Source organism: Pan paniscus, chromosome 19 (assembly GCF_029289425.2).
Source record: "Pan paniscus chromosome 19, NHGRI_mPanPan1-v2.0_pri, whole genome shotgun sequence".
In the NCBI taxonomy this organism is placed as follows: Eukaryota; Metazoa; Chordata; class Mammalia; order Primates; family Hominidae; genus Pan; species Pan paniscus.
This window is the reverse complement of record NC_073268.2, coordinates 17,695,876-17,719,461: the sequence shown is the minus strand read 5'-3', so window position 1 is coordinate 17,719,461 and position 23,586 is coordinate 17,695,876. Positions and strand designations below refer to the sequence as shown.

At 45.8% G+C, this 23,586-nt stretch overlaps 1 protein-coding gene across 2 annotated transcripts in view; it reads left to right on the top strand.

Annotated features, from left to right (window-relative positions):
- Window positions 1–21,941, top strand: part of ITGB3 (integrin subunit beta 3) — a 62,883-nt gene extending 40,942 nt beyond the window's left edge. For both annotated transcript variants that reach the window (XM_034941547.4, XM_063598969.1), the window contains exons 11-15: window positions 4,540–4,762; window positions 5,726–5,826; window positions 7,968–8,087; window positions 12,733–12,899; window positions 15,386–21,941. In XM_034941547.4, coding sequence (XP_034797438.1) covers window positions 4,540–4,762; window positions 5,726–5,826; window positions 7,968–8,087; window positions 12,733–12,899; window positions 15,386–15,451 — 677 coding nt within the window. In that variant the 3' untranslated portion in view covers window positions 15,452–21,941. The remainder of the gene's footprint in view (window positions 1–4,539; window positions 4,763–5,725; window positions 5,827–7,967; window positions 8,088–12,732; window positions 12,900–15,385) is intronic.
- The last annotated feature ends 1,645 nt before the right edge of the window (window positions 21,942–23,586 follow it).

Sequence of the window (23,586 nt, the reverse complement as noted above, 5' to 3'; positions counted from 1 at the left end):
CAAGCTTAAAGCCCCACTCACCATTGCCCCTTGCCAGAGCTGCTGGCTCTATGCTTCATTCTTTGCTATAAGCAGGGGCTCAGGAGGCAGGTGTGCTGTGACTCGGCCATTTCCCTAGCCCATGGCCTGTAAGCATGGCGGCTGGTTCCCTGGCCATCCCCGTTGTCCCCTCCCTACTTTGGGCCTGGTCTTCATGGTTGCTCATGATCAACATTCCTGCCTCAAACATCAAGAAGTGCATCATCCTCAAGGGAGTTTTCCACTTGCCACAGCCACAGATCAGTCAGGCAGCCTCTGTGAGCCAGATTCTGTGCTGTTGTGGAGTAGGATAGAGAGGCGTGAATAAGACAGTTAACCAAGGATAATTCCCAACATGAGGTTGAATCTGACAGATCCAGGAAGTGTGGAGTGCTCAGGGAATGTTATAGGAGTCCACTGGAGCGAGACTTGACTGGGGACAGGGTAGGCCTGGGTGGCTTCATGGAGGAGGTGGGATGTCTGACGGATCTCAGAGGAGGGGCAGGCTCAGGACGGACAGGAATGGAGCGAGCATCAGCCCAGAAGGTCTAGCTGTGGGGCTCGTGTTCCCAATGACCTTAAGCACCTGTTCCTCCCTCCCTTTTCTGGCTCCCCTCCCTTTCTCCTCTTCCACTCTTCATTTCTTACTTTACTCCTCTGACTTTCCGATGAACCCGGACTCAGCCTCCCTTTTGCTGGAAGGGTGCCAGTCCTGTGACATTACCACACTGTGGCTACCTTTTAAGGGCTAACCCTACCAAGGCTTGGGGTCAGCCTGCTGGCTCTGACCTGTCACTTCCACTCCCAACCTCACTCCCTGGCTGGCCCATCTTGTCAAAGATCACTTTGTTCAGCCTCACAAAGGAAACACTATGGGACAAGAGTTTCTGAGGAGGCGGAGGCCTCTGAGTGCTGCCAGGCCCCTGTGGTGTCAGTCTTTCCCATCCAGGAGCCGTGGCCAAATGCAGGGTGTAGTGAAAGGCCGGGGGGCGGGTTGGGGGGCAGCTCTGCTGGCTGGCGCACTCCTCCCCCAGCTGCTGTGAGGTTGGCCGATAGCAGCTCACAGCTGCCCCTTCTGTGGAGAACTGCCCTCGGCTGACAGGAGCTGTCTTGCCCCTAGATGTTGGCCAATGACTGACGGAGAAGGGGTTACTCAAGGCTAGACTCTTCGCCTCAGGGTGGGCCTGGCTTTGTGGTGCCATTCACGTAGGATCAGGCTGGAGGGCATCTGGCTGAGACCACATTCCTGCCAGCTCTGCCTCTTGCCATGTCCTGTTTCCCTCCCTCCTCTCTACTTCCTCAGCGAGTCCCTTAAATAAGATCCTCATCCAAGCTGTACTTCTAGGGAACCTAGCCTCGGGACACAGCCTTTCTGCTTTCCCCACCCTTCTGGCAGCCCAACATCTCTACTTTCCAGATATACTTGGCAGCTGGGGCAGCTTGGGTTATGTCCCCCATCCTTCCTGGGAAGCAGACATTTCTTTCCATGCCCAGCCCATAGTGCAGTGGCATGATCATGGCTCACTGCAGCCTTGAACTCCTGGGCTCAAGTGATCCTTCTGCCTTAGTCTCCCAAGTAGCTAGGACTACAGGCTCTTGCCATCATGCCCGGATAATTTTTTAAAAATTTGTAGAGACGGGATCTCGCTATGTTGCCCAGGCTAGTCTTGAACTCCTGGGCTCAAGTGATCAACCTGCCTCGGCCTCCCAGAGTGTTGAGATTACAGGCATGAGCCACCACGCTTGGCCTTTGAAGGTTTTTAAGCAGGTGAGTTACATGATCAAGTTGACTGATACTTTAAAACGGTGGTTCTCAACTGGGAGGAAGGAGCTATTTTGTCTCCCAGGGCACATTTGGCAATGTCTGGTGATATTTTTGATTGTTATAACTGGAAAGGTGCTACTGATGTCTAGAGGGTGGAGCTCAAGGATGCTGCTAAACATCCTAATGTACAGGACAGTCCTCCACAACAAAAAATTATCTGGACCCAAATATTGAAAAGTACCAAGGTTGAGAAATCACATTTTACAAAGAGAATCCTGGCCACAGAGGAATTGACAATCAACTGGAGAAGGGGAGATGACTTAATTGTCTAGAGACAGGACCAGGCTGAGGACAGGGCATGGAAATATCTACAGTGAGGCCCATCCACCCTTTGCTTAAATAGTTCAGAACATTTGACTCCTAAAATGTTCCCTCCTTGAAATTTCTCATTGAGATCAAGCCTAGTTACTGGACTTTCCATAACTTCTTTCTTACTACTTTGGTCTCTTTTCTTCCTCCACTGGTCAATTTGAAGAATATTCCATTAAAACTGGCTCCATCTTCTGTTGGTTAAGGCCATTTTCTCTGTAAGTTAGAGACATCTTCTGGAAAGACCATATTAGTATAAATAGGGAAAAGCATTGCTTATGACACTGCATAGAGGCTAAGCACTTGGGATCTGAAGTCACAGTGACTTCAGTTTGAGTCCTGACCCTGCCATTTACAAGGCATATGGCCTTGGGAAAGTTACTTAACCTCTCTGACCTCAAAGGGTTGTTATAACACATGAAAAGGATAACATACTAAAGAACTTGCGGCTGGGCATGGTGTACCAGCTGGCCGGGCCTGAAATCACAGCTCTTTCGGAGGGCAAGGCACATGGATCACCTGAGGTCAGGAGTTCAAGGCCAGGCTGGCCAACATGGTGAGACCCCATCTCTACTAAAAATACAAACATTAGCCGGGCATGGTGGTGCATGCCTGTAGTCCTGGCTACTTGGGAGGCTGAGGCAGGAGAATCGCTTGAACACGGGAGGTGGGGTTTTACAGTGAGTCAAGATGGCGCCACTGCACTCCAGCCTGGGTGACAGTGAGACTCTCAAAAAAAAAGAAAGAACTTGGCACAAGCCCACAAGCCTAGGCAATATAACAAGACTCCCATCTGTACGAAAACAAAAATAATTAGCCAGCTGCAGTGGCACATGCCTGTAGTCCCAGCTACTCAGGAGGCTAAGGTGGGAAGATCACTTGAGCCCAGGAGTTTGAAGTTACAGTGAGCAATGATTGCACCACTGCACTGTAGCCTGGGTGATAGGGTGAGACTCTGTCTCAAAAAAAAAAAAAAAGCAAATAAATAAAAAGAAAAAGAACTTGGCACAGTACTTGACACATATTAAATGCCTCCTTGGTTGGTTTGGAAAGTAGATACAAGTTCTCTTCTCTAAATGCTTTCCAAGTCTGTTCCACTGCACTCCCAGATATGATATGATGAGGTCAGATTGAGAAGGGAACCAGGTCAAGAAAGACAGGTTGTGTTGGTGAACTTGAACTGCGCCTGTAACTTTAAATAATTAATTAATTTAAAAAATGTTGAATTGTGGCAAACATTTCTCCACCTGTTGAGTGCAGAGGCAGGAACCAGGATGAGTCAACAGGGGCATGGGGGAGGCCATCGGGCTACGTGAGGTCATTACTAGTGATTGTCTCTACTGCTGTTCACCTTAGGAAAATCTCTCTTTTTTTCATTTAATTTCTCTTATTTTCTGACTTCTTGTCTCTATGGCATTCATGGGATTTGTTTAACTGCACTGGCCCTCGGCAGTCTGGGAGGTAGGGGATATTTGTTCTCTCTGCTTACTTGGCTCCGTTGGCCAACTCCATGGGTTCTCAGTGCCGTCCCTCTGCCCCTTGGATGCCCCACCCCATCTACCCATACATTCAGGGTGCTCTGTGTGCACTTTCCCTCTCTGCATTTGGAATAACCCCATGCCCTGGATCTCTCCTTTCCTTCTTTCCCTATGCTACAATTTTCCTGTCTTGTGCATGTGCCCTCAGAGCCCTGCTTCTCATCCTGCAAGGTAACACCTAGCTGATTTGAGAAATGGAAGTGGTGGCTGCTTTGTTAGTGGGACGGGACCAGCTCTTCCAAACTGGACCCTATGTTGTTGTCTAACCCAACTGGGTGGCCACGATGACGACAATGGTAGTAGGCCTCTCAGATCAGGTAGGAGAGGCGAGCAGCGCTGTGTCAGGTCAGAGGGAGAGAGTTTTGGGGCCTGTGAGGCCTTTTGCCATCATCAAGTCACACCGTCAAGACTACTGAGTGCCCTGTGTAGGTTCAGGGCTGTGGCTTTGTGCTGTGTCAGCCAAACTAGAAGGGCTAAAGAGCTTGCTTCTAGTTCTTAGACTAGAAGGAACTAAGTCTTCTAAGCCTCCTACCCTTTCTCTTGCCTTTCTCAGAAGGCAGAGGTATTCAGAAAAGGGCAAGAGAGAGGGCAAGAGGCCCAGGAGACTTAGTTCCTGAGAATCTTTTGCTCTACAGTGGCTCCGAGCAAGTCCTGCCATACCTTGGGACCCCTAGAAAACTGAGTTTGTCCCTGCTGGGTAGGACTCCCCTGGGTGGTGAGCCAATTCCCTGCCAACCTGGAGGATCATTATCTGTGTGGTTGGGAGAGCAGGATGGTTGTGTGTAGCCTGCTGCCATGGGAGTGGAGCTCTCGCCAGCTGGTCCACCTTCCTGGGCTGTGTGTTTTCAGGCCATGGCCAGTGCAGCTGTGGGGACTGCCTGTGTGACTCCGACTGGACCGGCTACTACTGCAACTGTACCACGCGTACTGACACCTGCATGTCCAGCAATGGGCTGCTGTGCAGCGGCCGCGGCAAGTGTGAATGTGGCAGCTGTGTCTGTATCCAGCCGGGCTCCTATGGGGACACCTGTGAGAAGTGCCCCACCTGCCCAGATGCCTGCACCTTTAAGAAGTGAGTGTGGAGTCTGGAGAGAGCCGGGAGGCTGGGAGGTAGGAGAGGATCCCCTGACTAGAATCCCCAGCTCTCCAGGTGTGTTTCTTGCTCACCAGAGCCTTAGGGAGAGGAGTCCACTCCAGCCAGATGGCTGTCTCTCCTTTTGCCAAAGGCTTTGGGCAAGTTGGAATAGAGCCAACTGTGAAGGAGCCAAAGTTGAACGAGCTGGACTTCGATTGAGAATGTCCTCTCCTAGGGTGACATCCTGACTCCCTCTGAGCTGGGAGGAAGGCTAAACCAGTCTGAGGAACGATCCAGTACTAATGTTCTGATTCAGTGGGAGATGTGAGGGCTGGAATTATGGAGGACACTCTGTGAAACTACTACAAACCTCCCACTTTAGGGGCCAGAGGAAGCCCCATCAGCCTGAGTCCATGGCACTGCCATTCTGCTTACCACTTTAAGCAGGGCCAGATTTACGAGTGTGCAACCTATGCAGCTGTATAGGGCCCTGTGCCTACAAGGGCCTCATGCTTGTTTTAATGCTCTGCCATCACTGTCTTGACATTCTTAGTAATCTTTGAACAAGGGAGCTGACATTTTCATTTTGCACTGGGCCCCCAAATGACATGACTGGTTCTGACTTTATAGTTCTCAGAAATGGCATAGGGTTCACCATCCTGGCACAGCCCTGGATGGGACGGGAAGTTTAATGAAGGACCTGGGAGGCTTCTGGCTGCCAGGTGCTGCCTACAGGTGAGGGGGACACTCCCACCCCTGAACTCCACACTTGCCATTCAGGTCCCCAGGATTGTCTTACAGGCGTGTGTGTGTGTGTGTGTGTGTGTGTGTGTGTGTGTGTGTGTGTGTGTTTTAATGGAGGTGGAGCAGCTTTCTGAATGCATGGAGATCAGAGCTGGACTGGGATACGCTTAGGCTTGCTCCTTCTTTGCCTTAATCACCGTGTCCTCTCTCCTTCAGAGAATGTGTGGAGTGTAAGAAGTTTGACCGGGGAGCCCTACATGACGAAAATACCTGCAACCGTTACTGCCGTGACGAGATTGAGTCAGTGAAAGAGCTTAGTAAGTTCAGCACATCTTAGAGTTGCACACACCCAGGTTCTAAATGTTTCTAATTCAATCCCAGAACCTATCCAACTCCCACCTGTAAAATGGAAGCGTGACTTCTACCTCAGGGAATGTTGTGCAGGCTTGAGGAACAATGGACACTTGATGTGAGCTGGTGTCTCTGAGAGTTGTCCTCCTCTCTTACTAGTGTGTGCAGCCATCCACCACTTCTGCTTCCCAGAGCCCACAGACTCAGCAAGAGCCTGCAAAGCAAAGGGAGCAAGTGCCTCCCTAAGGAAGGGAAGAGAATGTATCCCATTTTACAGATGAAAAAACTGAGGCACAGAGCTGGGAAGTGGTTGCCTGTGATAGTCATCATCTTAGCTCAGTAGGCTAGTAAGCGTTTACCAAGTTTACTTAACTAAAAGTGTTATGCAGTGCCCAAGAATTTGTTAAAGCTTTGCAGTTTGGAGGGAAACCTTCAACCTTATGGATAGGCAACCAAAAGCTTTATCTGAAGTCCTTCTGCCTCTCTGGAGCCCCTTTTGAAATAAGACAGACAGAAATACAAACAATAGGGAGAAAAAAAATCTTGCCTGCAATTATTCTTGAAGTATTCTCTGTACTTCATCTTAACTTAAAAGGAGATGATCTTTGCTGCTGTCATCACATCTGATATAGTTATGTGGGCCAGCGAGGCATTAAGATGGTACTCTAGTACTAGAGAGATGGCAATCTCTCCATAGATAGCAATCTCCCATGAAGGCAGAAACACATTTCAGAGAGAGCCACAGTAAGACACAGCCAGCCAGTCAGCTTCCTGGTGGGCGTGTTATAGAAAAGAGTCAGCTCTCTGGGCCTTTTGGCTAATATCAGAAGTAGGGCTGGGGTGAGGTTAGCGATTTGGGGATTGAGTTTGAAGAAACAGTTTTTCCTCTGGAGGAGATTAGGCTTGCTATGATTAGTTCAGAGAGGAGAGGCTGCTGAGATGTTATTTTTACCATCTACACTAGGTGGGTATTACAGGCTAATTGATAAGCAGTTCTGTACCTCCACCTCCCCTCTACCTGTGGTATTATAGTACAGGGAAAAGAGTATAGAAATAAGCATATTAAAATAAATGCTTATTTATAGGGAATTTTATAGCTTGTAAAAGTTATAAAGTATCTTTCATATACATTATCTTATTTTTCTGTCAATAGCCTAGTGAAGTAGAACTACAGTACTATTCTCATCTTCATTTTGAGTCTCAGGAAAGTTAAGTAACTGGCCCAAGCAAGGGAATGGCAAATTAAGATGAGAACTAGATCCTGAAATCCGTACTCTTTTCCCTGTATTATAATACCACTGGTTTTCTGAAGGGTTGTTGAGTTCAAGTCTGCAGGATGTGCTTTGAGACTCCTGTTCTTGTTCTGCTTCATCACTCATTTGCTGTGTGACCTGGGTACATTTGCTTAATTTCATCATTTGTCAGTTTTACTCATCTGGTTTCATCAGTATGGGGCATAGTGCAGCTAGTGGAGGGTAACCCCTAGTATCTTTGCAGAATAACAAACTTTAGAATTAGAAGAGATGAAGTCTACAAAACACGGTGGGAGTCAGAGAAGAGAGGATAGCTCTGGGGAGGTATACTGGATCAGAAACAGAAATGGAAGAAATAGAACAGCTGCATAAGCAAACTATTAAGAATCACTAAGCAAGCAGAGGAAGGAAAGAGAGGGAAGAGTACACCTACTATATGTTAGGCACTGTTCACTTTATGCTGTTTAGTTCACCGACCTTGTGAGGTGGGGTTATCATTTTCTTTTTATAGATGAAGAAAGACTTGATGAGGTCAGGTAACTTACCCAAGATCACACAACGGGTAGGTAGTGAAGCCAGGATTTGAATTAAATTGTGTAATACTGTTATATCATGTCCCTTTCAGAGGAAGGATTAGGAACCAAAAAGGGCCTGTGCAGTACAAAATACATCAGTGAGTGTCAGTGAGTGGTAACTGCCAGACACAACAGCCACCTTGAATCTAGGCATCGTGCACATGAGGCACAGGGTTTCCTGTCACATACTTCCCCGGAAGTCCTGTGATAGGGGTTTGGAGTGGTCCCATCTTCCAGTAGTTGTCTCACTTTTTATTCCTCCATTTTCCCTACTCCCAGAGGACACTGGCAAGGATGCAGTGAATTGTACCTATAAGAATGAGGATGACTGTGTCGTCAGATTCCAGTACTATGAAGATTCTAGTGGAAAGTCCATCCTGTATGTGGTAGAAGAGCCAGGTGAGTGAACCCTGACGGCTCCCAGCCCTGCCCCAGGAGGGAGAGGGAGAACCATGTTAGGCAGGAATCTCTACTCATCGAAGCTGTTAAGCAAAACAGGTTAAGCCTGCAAGTGATAAGTTAGGGGCCAGGTGTGGTGGTTAACACCTGTAATCCCAGCAGTTTGGAAGGCCGTGGTGGGTGGATCATCTGAGGTCAGGAGTTCAATACCAGCCTGGCCAACATGGTGAAACCCTGTCTCTACTAAAAATACAAAAACATTAGCCAGGCATGGTGGTGCATGCCTGTAATTCCAGCTCCTTGGGAGGCTGAGGCAGGAGACTCACTTGAACCCGGGAGGCACAGGTTGCAGTGAGCTGAGATCGCGCCACTGCACTCCAGCTTGGGCAACAGAGTGAGACTCTGTCTCAAAAAAACAAACAAACAACAACAACAACAACAACAAAAAAACCGATAAGTTAGGGACCGTCATCTGGGTGAAGGGCATTTATAAACACAAATATTATCAAGAAAGTGACTTGTTAATTGAGGAGACAGGAAAATCAGAAAGCAGGTAAGGAGAAGAAGATAGATATGGATCTCATTAATGGACAAAATATATCACGCATTTTTTTGAGGCAATGATGTCAAGAAATAAAGAATTTAAATTTTAGGACTTTACAGCACATGGCATCTGCACTATTAAAATTGAGATGGTTGCCAAGAGCAACTTGACTGTGCTTCAGAGGAAGGCCTGATGGTTAGAGGTGTTACCTTTCCAAGTTTACTGCAGGATGTAGGGATGCGTTTGAGGCACTAAGGCAAGGCTGCCCTGAACACTGAAAGTACAGTGCCTTCTGGGAGCAGGAGGAATCCATCCCATCATACACAGACCAGCCACAGGTTTGTCACCAACCAATGCTGTCGATCGCTTGCTTCCCTTTAACACCTTTATGGCCTTTGTTCTCCTTAAACAACAGATTAAGATGAATTATATGAAAACATTTTTGAGTATTCACTGCCAGTAGACCCCTTCCCCCACATTAGGAGAACAGACCCCAGATCCATAGACCCACGTTTCCTATCTTTTTTTTTGAGATAGGGTCTCATTTTGTTGCCCAGGTTGGGGTGCAGTGGTGCGACCTTGGCTCACTGCAGTCTCAACCTCTTCGGCTCACACAATCCTCCCATCCCAGCCTCCCTGGGACTACAGGCGTACACTACCACACCTGGCTACTTTTTAATTTTTATTTTTTTGTAGAGATGAAGTCTCACTATGTTGCCCTGGCTAGTCTCAAACTCTGGGACTCAAGTGATCCCCCCGCCTCAGCCCCCCACAAAGTGTTGGGATTACAGGTGTGAGCCAACACACAGGGCCAACATTTCCTATGTTGTTGCTCTGGAATTCTAGGCTCCGCCTCCCTGCTCATCTCCCAACTCCAATCATTTCCTGGCTTTGAGTAGAATGTTGCAGCTGGGGCCTCAGACAGTGGGGGAGATGATTCTCTTTCTCTTCCCCAACTCATGCTCTTGCAGATGCTCTCTTTGAAGGGCTAAGCCACTATAGGGCAGTAAAGACAACACTGCCAAAAGTTTTGGCATTGGCCAAATGGAATTTAACCACATGGAATGGGCTCTTGAGCTGGGCTCTTATCACTCCCAGATGGGGTTACCAAATAAAATACACTAGGTCCCATGCAGTATTTGGTACACAATGATAGTAAAAAATAATCATTTATCTGAAATTCAAATTTGTCTTGGCTTCCTGCTTTTTTTGTTTGTTTGTTTTGTTTTTGTTTTTGTTTTTGTTTTTGTTTTGAGACAGAGTCTTGCTCTGTTGCCCAGGGTGGAGTACAGTGGCGTGATCTTGGCTCACTGCAATCTCTGCCTCCCAGGTTCAAGCAATTCTCCTGCCTCAGCCTCCCGAGTAGCTGGGATTACAGGCGCCCACCACCACACCTGACTAACTTTTGTATTTTTAGTAGAGACAGGGTTTCACCATGTTGGCCAGGCTGGTCTTGAACTCCTGACTTCAAGTGATCTGGCTGCCTTGGCCTCCTGAAGTGCTGGGATTCCAGGTGTGAGCCACTGCACCTGGCCAAGCATCCTGTGTTTTTGTTTGCTGAATCTGCCAACACTACCCAGACTTCTCTGACCTTGGGTCATTTGCCATTGGTCCACCACTGTGGCTGGAAGGGCCCTCCAGAGGTCACCTGATCTTGCCTTCTGCTTCCAGGAAACCCACCCCAAACTCCTTTCAGGACACATGGTTAACAGATTGTTTTCCCCTAAAGACCTCCTGGCACCCTACCTGCCCTGCCCATACTAATGTGCAGAATTAAAGAGATTTTACTTTGATAATTGAGGGTCAGCCCTACCCAAATCTTCCAGAGAATCCATAATTGTTTTTCCCAGAACTGGGGCCCTTCACTCTTGGGAACTTGAACACTGGAACCTCACAGCCTCTCTCCAGGCACTCATTTAATTATAGACAGGTTGTAATTTGGCGGGTTGGGAGATAGCCAGCTTGAGTTATGGTGGTGGTTGTTTTTGTGGTGTGTGTGGTGAGCATTGGGTATATGTTTGGCAAAGAAGGTGGGAGACAGTGTGGAAAGTGGGTGTGACTTCCTTTCCAGGCTCATTAGCACCCTCATATATAAACACCTGGTTTCATAACACTTGAGGTTACTGGAATAAGATCACCTATTAGATACCTGACATTTGTGGGAAGCAGAGCTCTGCAGAGTATACTCAGCCGGACCCCCAGAGGGGTGACATGCCTCTGTTTTAGTTGTTGACTGGGGTTGAACAGGAAGTCAGCTTTCAATAGGGTTATGATTTTAGATGACTAAGTATTTTGGGAAAGAACCCAAAATATTGTCTTGGCTGGCAGGTCCTGGTCTCTAAGAATGCAAAAAATGTCATTAGGTTCACAGCCCTCAGGAATGTAAATATCTGAACCAGGATAACAGACACAAATACTTACAGTGGCTAAGGAAGCAAATAAGTTAGTGAAAACAGCTGGGTGTAAGAAGATCCGTTACAACGGTAGCTGATATTTACTGGCACTTACTCTGTGCCAGGCATTGTTCTGAGTTTTTAAGATATATTTAATTTAATTATTCCTCATAACAAGTTTCTTTTAAAGTCAGTGCTATTACTATCTTCATTTTAAAGATGGAGAAACAGGAAACAGACATTCAGAAAGGTTAAGTAATTTTCCAAAGATCATGTATAAAAATTAAGTGATAAGTCAGGATTCAAACCCAGGGAGTCTGGCTGTAACATCCACAGGAGCGCAGACACACCAACAAGTCACACTGCCTTCCTCTAGGAGAGAGAAGGGAGAGTGGTGGGGATTCTGGTAAACTAGAAAACATGAGTTCCAACTAAAAGGAGCAGCTCCTCCTCAGCTCTAGCTAACTGCTGCTCTGCAGGAATATAGGAATCTCTCTCTTTCTGTATTTCTCTCTTTCTTTCTTTTGAGATAGTCTCTCCCTCTGTCATCCAGGCTGGAGAGCAGTGGCACGATCATGGCTCACTATGACCTTGACCTCCCAGGCTCAAACGATCCTCCCACCTCAGCATCCTGAGTAGCTGGGACTACAGGCATATGCCACAATGCCTGGCTAATTAAAAAAAACAATTTTGTAGAGGCAGAGCCTCACTATGTTGCCCAGGCTGGTCTTGAACTTCTGGACTCAAGCTATCCTCCTGCCTCGGCCTCCCAAGTGCTGGCATTATAGGCATGAGCCACTGGGCCTGGCCTGGATTTTCTTTTTAAAGAGACTAATATGAAATTTTAGGGGGAGAATCTCCTGATTATTCAATATTGCCAATAAAGTCAATTTTTTATTTCTTGTTTATTTATTTATTTATTTATTTATTTATTTTGAGATGGAGTTTTGCTCTGTTACCCAGGCTGGAGTGCAATGGTGTGATCTCGGTTCACTGCAACCTCTACCTCCCAGGTTCAAGTGATTCTGTGCTTCAGCCTCCCAAGTAGCTGGGATTACAGGTGCTCGCCACCATGCTAGGCTAATTTTTGTAGTTTTAGTAGAGATGGGGTTTCACCATGTTGGCCAGGCTGGTCTCAAACTCCTGACCTCAGGTGCTCTGCCCACCTTGGCCTCCCAAAGTGCTGGGATTACAGGTGTGAGCCACCACACTCGGCTTTTTATTTTTAATTTTTAAAAAAACTTTTATTTTTGCTTTAGGGGTACATGTGTGGGTTTGTTCTGTAGATAAATTGTGAGTCATGGGGGTCTGGTGTACCTATTATTTCATCACCCAGGTAATAAGCATAGTGACTCATAGGTAGTTTTTCGATCCCCACCTCCTCCCCGTCTCCACCCTCAAGTAGGTCCCAGTGTCTGGTGTTCTCTTCTTTGTGTTTAATTTTTAAAATAAACACTTGGGTGAACCCCCACACAAAGGTGTGGCTGGGTTCTGTCTAGGGGTTACCAGGTCTAGACTTCTGATTTGAGCCACTCAGTGCAGATTATTGCTGTCCTAATGATTGTCTCCTTAAAAAAATTAATTTTTGAAAACTGTCCTATTTCCTTCAAGGACCTTAGTTACTTTGTCAAGAACACCTTTTTCATAGCCAGTTCAAGTGACTCCTGCTTCATTCACAACCGCCCTGCTCTGTGCTTCTTCCTCACAGAGTGTCCCAAGGGCCCTGACATCCTGGTGGTCCTGCTCTCAGTGATGGGGGCCATTCTGCTCATTGGCCTTGCCGCCCTGCTCATCTGGAAGCTCCTCATCACCATCCACGACCGAAAAGAGTTCGCTAAATTTGAGGAAGAACGCGCCAGAGCAAAATGGGACACAGTAAGAGACGGGGCTGGGCGTTTTCTAAAGTCATTGGTCTGAGACTCTTAAGTGGAAGCAGCAGATGCTTTGGGTGGTCATGTTCAGCCAGTACCATCGTCTTTCCATTATCCTCTGTTCTGGAAACTGGGAGAGATGGTCTCACTATCCCCTTGTCCTTCAGCTTCCTTCAGCCTCTTAGAAATAGTGGCAGGATGTCATTCCATCTCATTCTCTTCTTTCTCCTCAAATAAATGGTTACTTCCAGGCCGGGCCTGGTGGCTCGTGCCTGTAATCCCAGCACTTTGAGAGGCCAAGGTGGGCAGATCACTTGAGCTCAAGAGTTCGAGACCAGCCTGGGCAACATGGTGAAACCCCGTCTCTATTAATAATATAAAAATTAGCCGGGTGTGGTGGTGCATGCCTGTAATCCCAGCTATTCGGGAGGCTGAAGCAGGAGGATTGCTTGAACCCAGTAGGTAGAGGTTGTAGTGAGCTGAGATTGCACCCTGCTCTGGGTGACAGAGCAGGACTCGGTCTCAAAAATAATAATAATAAAATAAAATAAAAGGTTACTTCCAAATCAGACTCTACTCTTTTATCCTGATTTATTCCAATTAAATAAGCATTTACTGAGAACTTTCTATATACTTAATCTTACTCTATTCTCTTTTGGCTCTTCTTTCACATTTCAACTTTTTTCCTCGACCCTCCAAATGGCTATTTGACTCCCCAAATGTCCAGAGTTAGGCTGCAAGTTTGTTCCCATTTGATGTTGACCCCAGAGCTTTATACTCAAGGGTCCCAAGAAACTGAGATGTTTCTGTTAGAACAGTGTGGAACATCCTGTACCTATGAGGCCCACAGGAATGTGTTTCTTTCTCTTTTTTTTTTGGAGACAGAGTCTTGCTCTGTCACCCAGGCTTGAGTGTAGCGATCTTGGCTCACTGCAACCTTGGCCTCTCAGGTTCAAGTGATTCTCCTGCCTCAGCCTCCCGAGTAACTGGATTACAGGCGCCAGCCACTGCGCCCAGCTATTTTTTGTATTTTTAGTAGAGACGGGGTTTCACCATGTTGGCCAGGCTGGTCTCGAACTCCTGATGACCTCGTGATCACCCGCCTCGGCCTCCCAAAGTGCTAGGATTCCAGGCGTGAGCCACTGCGCCTGGCCAAGAATGTGTTTCTTGAAGCTACCATTATAGGATTTGTTACTTTCTGTTGGAAAATAGTTTGGGAAACCTAGTGAGGGTCTTACTTTTTCCTGATAACATGACAGTTTGTGGATAGTGCTTTCTCTTTCTCTCCCCTCCTCTCCCATTCCCTCCCCTCCCCTCCCCTCTCCTCCCCTCCCCTTCCTTTTACGCTTCCTCCCCTCCCCTTCCCTTCCTCCCCTCCTCTCCTTTTCTTTCCCTTCCCTTCCCTCCTTCCTTCTTTTTTTGAGACAGGGTCTCGCTCTGTCACCCATGCTGGAGTGCAGTGGTGCCATCATGGCTCAATGCAGCCTCGATCTCCTGGGCTCAAGTGATCCTCCCACCTCACCCTCCCAAGTAGCCAGGACTACAGGCACACATCACCGAGCCAGCTAATTTTTGTATTTTTTTCCCTTGTAGAGACAGGGTCTCACTCTGTTACCCAGGCTGGTCTAGAACTCCTGGGCTCAAGTGATCTTCCTACCTTGGCCCCTAAAAGTGCTGGGATTATAGGCATAAACCACCATGCCTGGCCATGGTTAGTGCTTGGCCAGATTAGATGAAAACAAATTAATAATTATTTGAGCAAAAGCTTTCCTCTGTGTTCTGAATTCCACCTGATACATTTCTGTCCCTTGTCCACATCTCCTATCACTGTCACAGGGAATGGAAAATAGGAGAAGGGCAAAAGGGACGGGGACACAGGGGTGAAATAGGAGAGGTTCTATCCCCGAATGCTGTGGAATCACTGAAGAGTGATAGGCTGAATATAGCTCCTTAGAAATAGTGGCAGGGAACAGGTGTGGTGGCTCATGCCTGTAATTCCAGCACTTTGGGAGGCTGAGGCAGGTGAATCGCTTGAGCTCAGGAGTTTGAGACCAGCCTGGGCAACATGAAGAAACCCCATCTCTACAAAAAAAATGCAAAAATTAGCCAGACATGGTGGTGTGTGCCTGTAGTCCCAGCTACTTGGGAGGCTGAGGTGGGAGGATGTCTTGAGTCAGGGGAGGTGGAGGTTTCAGTAAGCCAAGCTTGTGCCACTGCACTCCAGCCTGGGCAACAAAATGAGACCCTGTCTGTAAAAAAAAAAAAAAGAAACGGTGGCAGGATGGCATTCTACCTCATCTCCTCCCGTTATTTCCTATCAATTCCCATGCCAAGAACTAAAGTGTGAGCAAAATGAACATTATTCTGTTTCATTGATGGTGTATTCCAGAGAACGGTGCCTTGGGAAAACTTCTGAGATGAATTTTAAACATTCAGGGTAGGGAAGGACTGAGGAAGTCACTGTAAGATGCTATTCTGTTTCCTCCACAGGCCAACAACCCACTGTATAAAGAGGCCACGTCTACCTTCACCAATATCACGTACCGGGGCACTTAATGATAAGCAGTCATCCTCAGATCATTATCAGCCTGTGCCACGATTGCAGGAGTCCCTGCCATCATGTTTACAGAGGACAGTATTTGTGGGGAGGGATTTGGGGCTCAGAGTGGGGTAGGTTGGGAGAATGTCAGTATGTGGAAGTGTGGGTCTGTGTGTGTGTATGTGGGGGTCTGTGTGTTTATGTGTGTGTGTTGTGTGTGGGAGTGTGTAATTTAAAATTGTGATGTGTCCTGATAAGCTGAGCTCCTTAGCCTTTGTCCCAGAATGCCTCCTGCAGGGATTCTTCCTGCTTAGCTTGAGGGTGACTATGGAGCTGAGCAGGTGTTCTTCATTACCTCAGTGAGAAGCCAGCTTTCCTCATCAGGCCATTGTCCCTGAAGAGAAGGGCAGGGCTGAGGCCTCTCATTCCAGAGGAAGGGACACCAAGCCTTGGCTCTACCCTGAGTTCATAAATTTATGGTTCTCAGGCCTGACTCTCAGCAGCTATGGTAGGAACTGCTGGGCTTGGCAGCCCAGGTCATCTGTACCTCTGCCTCCTTTCCCCTCCCTCAGGCCGAAGGAGGAGTCAGGGAGAGCTGAACTATTAGAGCTGCCTGTGCCTTTTGCCATCCCCTCAACCCAGCTATGGTTCTCTCGCAAGGGAAGTCCTTGCAAGCTAATTCTTTGACCTGTTGGGAGTGAGGATGTATGGGCCACTCAGGGGTCATTCATGGCCTGGGGGATGTACCAGCATCTCCCAGTTCATAATCACAACCCTTCAGATTTGCCTTATTGGCAGCTCTACTCTGGAGGTTTGTTTAGAAGAAGTGTGTCACCCTTAGGCCAGCACCATCTCTTTACCTCCTAATTCCACACCCTCACTGCTGTAGACATTTGCTATGAGCTGGGGATGTCTCTCATGACCAAATGCTTTTCCTCAAAGGGAGAGAGTGCTATTGTAGAGCCAGAGGTCTGGCCCTATGCTTCCGGCCTCCTGTCCCTCATCCATAGCACCTCCACATACCCGGCCCTGTGCCTTGGTGTGCTGTATCCATCCATGGGGCTGATTGTATTTACCTTCTACCTCTTGGCTGCCTTGTGAAGGAATTATTCCCATGAGTTGGCTGGGAATAAGTGCCAGGATGGAATGATGGGTCAGTTGTATCAGCATGTGTGGCCTGTTCTTCTATGGGTTGGACAACCTCATTTTAACTCAGTCTTTAATCTGAGAGGCCACAGTGCAATTTTATTTTATTTTTCTCATGATGAGGTTTTCTTAACTTAAAAGAACATGTATATAAACATGCTTGCATTATATTTGTAAATTTATGTGATGGCAAAGAAGGAGAGCATAGGAAACCACACAGACTTGGGCAGGGTACAGACACTCCCACTTGGCATCATTCACAGCAAGTCACTGGCCAGTGGCTGGATCTGTGAGGGGCTCTCTCATGATAGAAGGCTATGGGGATAGATGTGTGGACACACTGGACCTTTCCTGAGGAAGAGGGACTGTTCTTTTGTCCCAGAAAAGCAGTGGCTCCATTGGTGTTGACATACATCCAACATTAAAAGCCACCCCCAAATGCCCAAGAGAAAAAGAAAGACTTATCAACATTTGTTCCATGAGCAGAAAACTGGAGCTCTGGCCTCAGTGTTACAGCTAAATAATCTTTAATTAAGGCAAGTCACTTTCTTCTTCTTAAAGCTGTTTTCTAGTTTGAGAAATGATGGGATTTTAGCAGCCAGTCTTGAAGGTCTCTTTCAGTATCAACATTCTAAGATGCTGGGACTTACTGTGGCATCAAATGTGCGGTTAAGATTCTCTGGGATATTGATACTGTTTGTGTTTTTAGTTGGGAGATCTGAGAGACCTGGCTTTGGCAAGAGCAGATGTCATTCCATATCACCTTTCTCAATGAAAGTCTCATTCTATCCTCTCTCCAAACCCGTTTTCCAACATTTGTTAATAGTTACATCTCTCCTGATGTAGCACTTAAGCTTCATTTAGTTATTATTTCTTTCTTCACTTTGCACACATTTGCATCCACATATTAGGGAAGAGGAATCCATAAGTAGCAGAAATATCTATTCTGTATTATTGTGTTAACATTGAGAATAAGCCTTGGAATTAGATATGGGGCAATGACTGAGCCCTGTCTCACCCATGGATTACTCCTTACTGTAGGGAATGGCAATATGGTAGAGGGATAAATAGGGGACGGGGAGGGATAGTCATGGATCCAAGAAGTCCTTAGAAATAGTGGCAGGGAACAGGTGTGGCAGCTCATGCCTGTAATTATAACCTTCAGCTACTAAGACAGGTGTGGTGGCTCACACCTGTGATTATAATCTTCAGTTACTAAGACAGAGTCCATGAGAGTGTTAATGGGACATTTTCTTTAGATAAGATGTTTTATTTGAAGAAACTGTATCAAAGGGGGAAGAAAATGTATTTAACAGGTGAATCAAATCAGGAATCTTGTCTGAGCTACTGGAATGAAGTTCACAGGTCTTGAAGACCAATATTATTTGTCAATATGTGGGGATAACCTGTAGCTGCATTCATGAGGTAGCAAATAGCAGTTTTGGCCTGTGGGGTGAACAGCTAAACAGTGTTCTGGCATCAGATAACACGGCACAAAGGGATTGTGTCTAGCTCTTTTGGAGAAAATTTATGTCCAGTCTCAGGATCTGTGGACAATAATGGAAAACTTTGAATATTCCTGACAAGTTGCCATATTAGGAGTCAGTTCTTTACTTCTCTGAGATTCCCAGGTCATCCATGATTTTTTTTTTAATTTGAGACAAAGCCTCACTCTTGTTGCCCAAGCTGGAATGCAATGGCAAGATCTCAGTTCACTGCAATCTCTGCCTCTCAGGTTCAAGCCATTCTCCTGCCTCGCCTCCCCAGTAGCTGGGATTACAGGCACCTGCCACCACACCCGGCTAATTTTTGTATTTTTAGTAGAGACGGGGGTTTCACCATGTTGGCCAGGCTGGTCTCGAACTCCTGACCTTAGGCGATCCACCTTCCTTGGCCTCCCACAGTGCTGGGATTACAAGTGTGAGCCACTGTGCCCAGCCAGTCATCCATGATTTTAATGGGGTCCAAAGGCCTCTTTTTCTTTGTTAAGTATTCCTGGTTGAAATTTCTTTTCTTTTTTTTTTTTTTTTTGAGACAGAGTCTTGCTCTATCACCCAGGCTGGAGTGCAGTGGCACGATCTCTGCTCACTGCAAGCTTCGCCTCCCGGGTTCACGCCATTCTCCTGCCTCAGCCTCCCGAGTAGCTGGGATTACAGGCACCTGCCACCACGCCCGGCTAATTTCTTTGTGTATTTTTAGTAGAGACGGGGTTTCACGGTGTTAGCCAGGAAGGTCTCGATCTCCTGACCTCGTGATCCTCCCACCTCGGCCTCCCAAAGTGCTGGGATTGCAGGCGTGAGCCACTGCCCCCGGCTGTGGTTGAAATTTCTTAAGTGCCTTCCTCACTTCCTAACCACCTTCTCTGTTTGGGTTTGTGCAACAGTAAATTAAATGTACTTTCCAAAAAGAATTGGCCTAAGGCTGCTCAGTGCTTCCTGTGTTGTTATTTCTGTTTCCTTTGGATGAAAAGAATAGGTGTCATTGACTCAGAAATGATTATTTTAGAACAAGCATGTTTCCAAATGTAACAGAATGATGACTACTATGGGTACTGAAGCTAGCTTCAGAATCCAGAGCTTCTCTTTAGATTTTTTTGTTGTTGTTGTTGAGATGGAGTTTCGCTTTGTTGCCCAGGCTGGAGTGAAGTGAGCGCGATCTCGGCTCATTGCAACCTCTGCTTCCTGGGCTCAAGAGATTCTCCTGCCTCAGCCTCCCGAGTGGCTGGGATTACAGGCGCCCACCACCATACCTGGCAAATTTTTGTATTTTTATTTATTTATTTTTGAGATGGAGTCTCGCTCTGTTGCCCAGGCTGGAGTGCAGTGGTGTGATCCCTGCTCACTACAACATCTGCCTCCGGGGCTCAAGCAATTCTCCTGCCTCAGCCTCCTGAGTAGCTGGGATTACAGGTGTGCATCTTCACATCCGGCTAATTTGTGTATTTTTAGTAGAGACAGGGTTTCACCATGTTGGCCAGGCTGGTCACAAACTCCTGACCTCAACTGATCCGCCGGCCTCGGCTTCCCAAAATGCTGGAATTACAGGTGTGAGCCACCAGGCCCGGCCCTCTTTAGACTTAGTATTTTTTAAATGAGTAGGTTATTACTGTTCTAAGAGTTTGCGGGTTTTTTTTTTAATTGGGTATTATTTAGGAACTTGTGCAACCTCAAAAGAACAGACTGCCAGTGTAGCCTAGATTTTGTTTGTAGGAAGCATAAATGGATAAAATAATAGCTTAATGGCAAATTATTTACAGGACCATTTAAATGCCTAAATTTTATTTAAGGCAGTGGGTGTCAAAGTGTGGTCCCAAGACCAGCAACATCAATATCAGCTGGAAACTTGTTAGAAATGAAAATTGACAGGCCCCACCCCACAGCTGCTGAATCAGAAAATCTGGGAGTGGGGACCCATGATCTGTTTTAAGAAGCCTCCCTGGTGATTCTAATTCATGCTCAAGTTTAAGAACAACTGATTTAAGGAGTCACATATTTAGTCTTCTTGCCTAGAAAGAACTTTATAGTAAGGCAGCTTAGTTACTATATACAGTTAATAGCAAACCTTGCCTGACATACTCAGAAGATGAAATATCCACCCACACAAAATGAAAATCTACTTTGACCTATTTTCCAGTTTAAATGATCTTGGGTATCTTGCTTTCACTCATGACCACAAATTCCCATGAAAAACTGGAAGAATAGAATCCTGGGGAAAAACTAACAGGATACTTTTTATGTGTACTAAGACACAAGCAAGGAAATATTCTTACAGAATTTATTCACAGGAGATGGGATCAAAATCTTAATTATTAACATTATCATCCTATAGGATGCTAGAATAATACTTAGAATTTTTTACTTTACAGCCAAAAGGCTGTTTAAAATTTATTGAACACCAACAGTGTGGGACTGAAGTACCTTACAGCACACTGATAACATAATCTTTGTCTTTAAGTCCTTTTTTTTTTTTCAGACAGGATCTCATTTTGTTGCCAGAATGCAGTGGCATCATCATGGCCACTGCAGCCTTGACCTCCCAAGCTCAAGGGATTCTCCTGCCTTGGCCTTCCAAAGCGTTGGGACTACAGACACATGCCACCATACTCGGCTAATTAAATACATATTTTTTTGTAGAGATGAGGTCTCACTATATTGCCCCGGCTGGTCTCAAACTCCTGGGCTCAAGCAATCCTTCCACCTTTACCTCCCAAAGTACTGGAATTACAAGTGTGAGCTACGGTGCCTGGCCTGAGTCTTAAATTCCTAACATAATGTACATTTTTTGAGCATAATACAATACATGACATCATTAAGAGATTACGTGAACATAGACTGAGACCTTTTATGGTGAAATCTTGTGAGATTCACTATGTTTTATTTACGTCTTGGTAACTGCTGACTAAATGTCTGGATGAAAATAGAGGATCTTATGTAAAATGAGATGAAAAGCTATATGTCAAGCCACATTTGTAATCCTTTAACGCTTGGCTTCGGTAGTCCAAACTCTACAGTAACAGAGCCATCTAATGACCACTGGGACCAATTACAAGCAGATTGCCTGGGAATTACTCAGTTTTCACAGTATAATGGAACCACAACGTATGCTCTGCAAATAAGCCATTTAAAAATCATTTCTAATTGGTTTTATAATACAATATATTTATGGAAGTATATATTCCTAATTTGTTTTAGTTTGGTTAAAACATGCAAGGAGGCAGTCTTAGAAGCTTGTGATTAGGGTTAAGTATATCATTACATAAAAATTTAAAAATCCACTTAATGTGGCTACCTAAGAATGGTTTGTATGTGAAAAGAAAATGAAGAGGTCAGGAACATGACTGCCTTCCTTGAGGCTGCTAATGTTATAATGAAGCCCCTCCAACTCCTTGCATAAAGGAAACACTTTCATCGGCTGTATATTTTCTGACACATCAAAGATTGCTCACAGAAAGCACCATTTAGAAAATTTAGGAGCCTTTAAACAAAATGTCCATTTTAAATTATTCTTTAGCAGTGTCCCCAATAAGAACTTGTAAGGAAAAAGTTTCACAATTGATTTCATTTTAGTATAGTAATTGGATTTTCCAGTGACTCATACAGAATTGGCTTGATTCTTTGGAGAGATCACAGTGATGATGTGTAAATATCGCTTTGGTGGCCAATGGAAATACTTCGTTAAGAAATTGGAAAAAAATGTTGATGGGTGTGTGCTGGACTTTGCGTTTCCTGACCCTTACACTCACCATTGTGACAGAGATTGCTGATTGTGCCCAGTATGTTTTCTCCTTCTCACATAATATTAGAACTTCTGCTGTTTAGTTGGGCACATGGTTGCCCAGAATAAATATTCTTTTATTACTCATAAGCAAATTTAGTAAAGTTGCTAGATACAAAGAGCATGCAAAAATCTTGTAGCTACATGTGCCATGTCCATCTCATAGACAATGAGATGTAAATGAAAGAGGTGTATGCAACTTCCAGTAAATGCTGTTTAAGGGAAGGAACATACTTTTCTCCATTTCCTTCATCTTGCAGGTGGGAATGCAGAGTTAATACCTAGAAGTTAAGTAGCCCTCATAGCTCAATATGTGACCTTGGGGATTGTATTATTTTATTTATTTTTAAAATTTTTTTAAGGAGGTAAGGTCTTGCTTTGTTGCCCAGGTTGGACTCGAACTCCTGGGTTCAAGCAATCCTCCCACCTCAACCTCCCCACGTAGCTGGGACTACAGGTGCATGCCACCGCACCCAGTGGGGATTGTATTAGTTATCTGTTGCTGCATAAGAAATTACTCCACAATTTAGTAGCTTAAAACAACAAACATTATCTTGCTGTTTCTGTGGTCAGGAATTTAGGAATGGCTTAGCTGGGTGGTTCTGGCTCAGAGACTCTCATGAGGTTGGAGTCAAACTGTTGGCCAGGGCTGTAGTCGGTTGAAGGCTAAAAAGGGCTGGAGAATCCTTTTCTAAGATGGCTTACTCACATGGCTGTTGGCAGGAGGCATCAATTCCATGCTGGCTATTGGCAATAGACCTTAGTTCCTCACCACTTGGACATCTCTATAGGACTGCTTGAGTGTCTGCATGACATGTCAGCTAGTTTCTCCCAGAGGGAGTAATCCAAGAGAGAACAGGGAGGAAGCCACAATTTTTTTTATGACTTAGTTTTGTAAGTGTTACACCATAATTTCTGCCATACACTATTCATTAGAAGTAGCCCACTAAATCCAGCCAACATTCAAGAGGAGGGAAATAGATGCCACCTCTTGAAGGGAGGAGCATTGTGTACAGAATCATTGCCCCTCAAAGACAGCCACATCCCCATCTCCAGAACCTGTGAATATGTTACCTTACGTGGAACAAACAACTTTGTTGACATAATTAATGATCTTTAGATGAGGCAATCATCCTGGATTATCTGGGGAGGCTCAATGTAATCACAAGTGTCCTTACAAGAGGGGGTCAGGGCTGGGCTTAGTGGCTCATGCCTGTAATCCCAGGACTTTGGGAGGCTGAGGTGGTTGGATCACTTGAGGCCATGAGTTTGAGACCAGCCTGGCCAACATGGCGAAACCCTGTCTCTACTAAAAATACAAAAAAATTAGTTGGGCATGGTGGCATGCACCTGTAATCCCAACTACTTGTGAGGCCAAGGCATAAGAATCGCTTGAACCCAGGAGGCAAAGGTTACAGTGAGCCGAGATTGTGCCACAGCACTCCAGCCTGGATGACAGAGTAATACTCTGTCTCAAAAAAAAAAGAGAGGGAGTTAGGAGGGCCAGAGTGAGAGTGAATGGAAGTGGGTCAGACTGATATGGCCGTAAGTCAAGGAACGTATACAGCCCGTAGAAGTTGGAAAAGGCAAAGAATGGATTCTCTTCCACGGCCTCAATAAGAAATGCAGCCTTTGATTTTAACACTGTAAGGCTCATTTTGTACTTCTGGCCTCCAGAAACTTGGGATGATAAATTTGTGCTATTTAAGCCACTAAGTTTGTGGTAATTTGT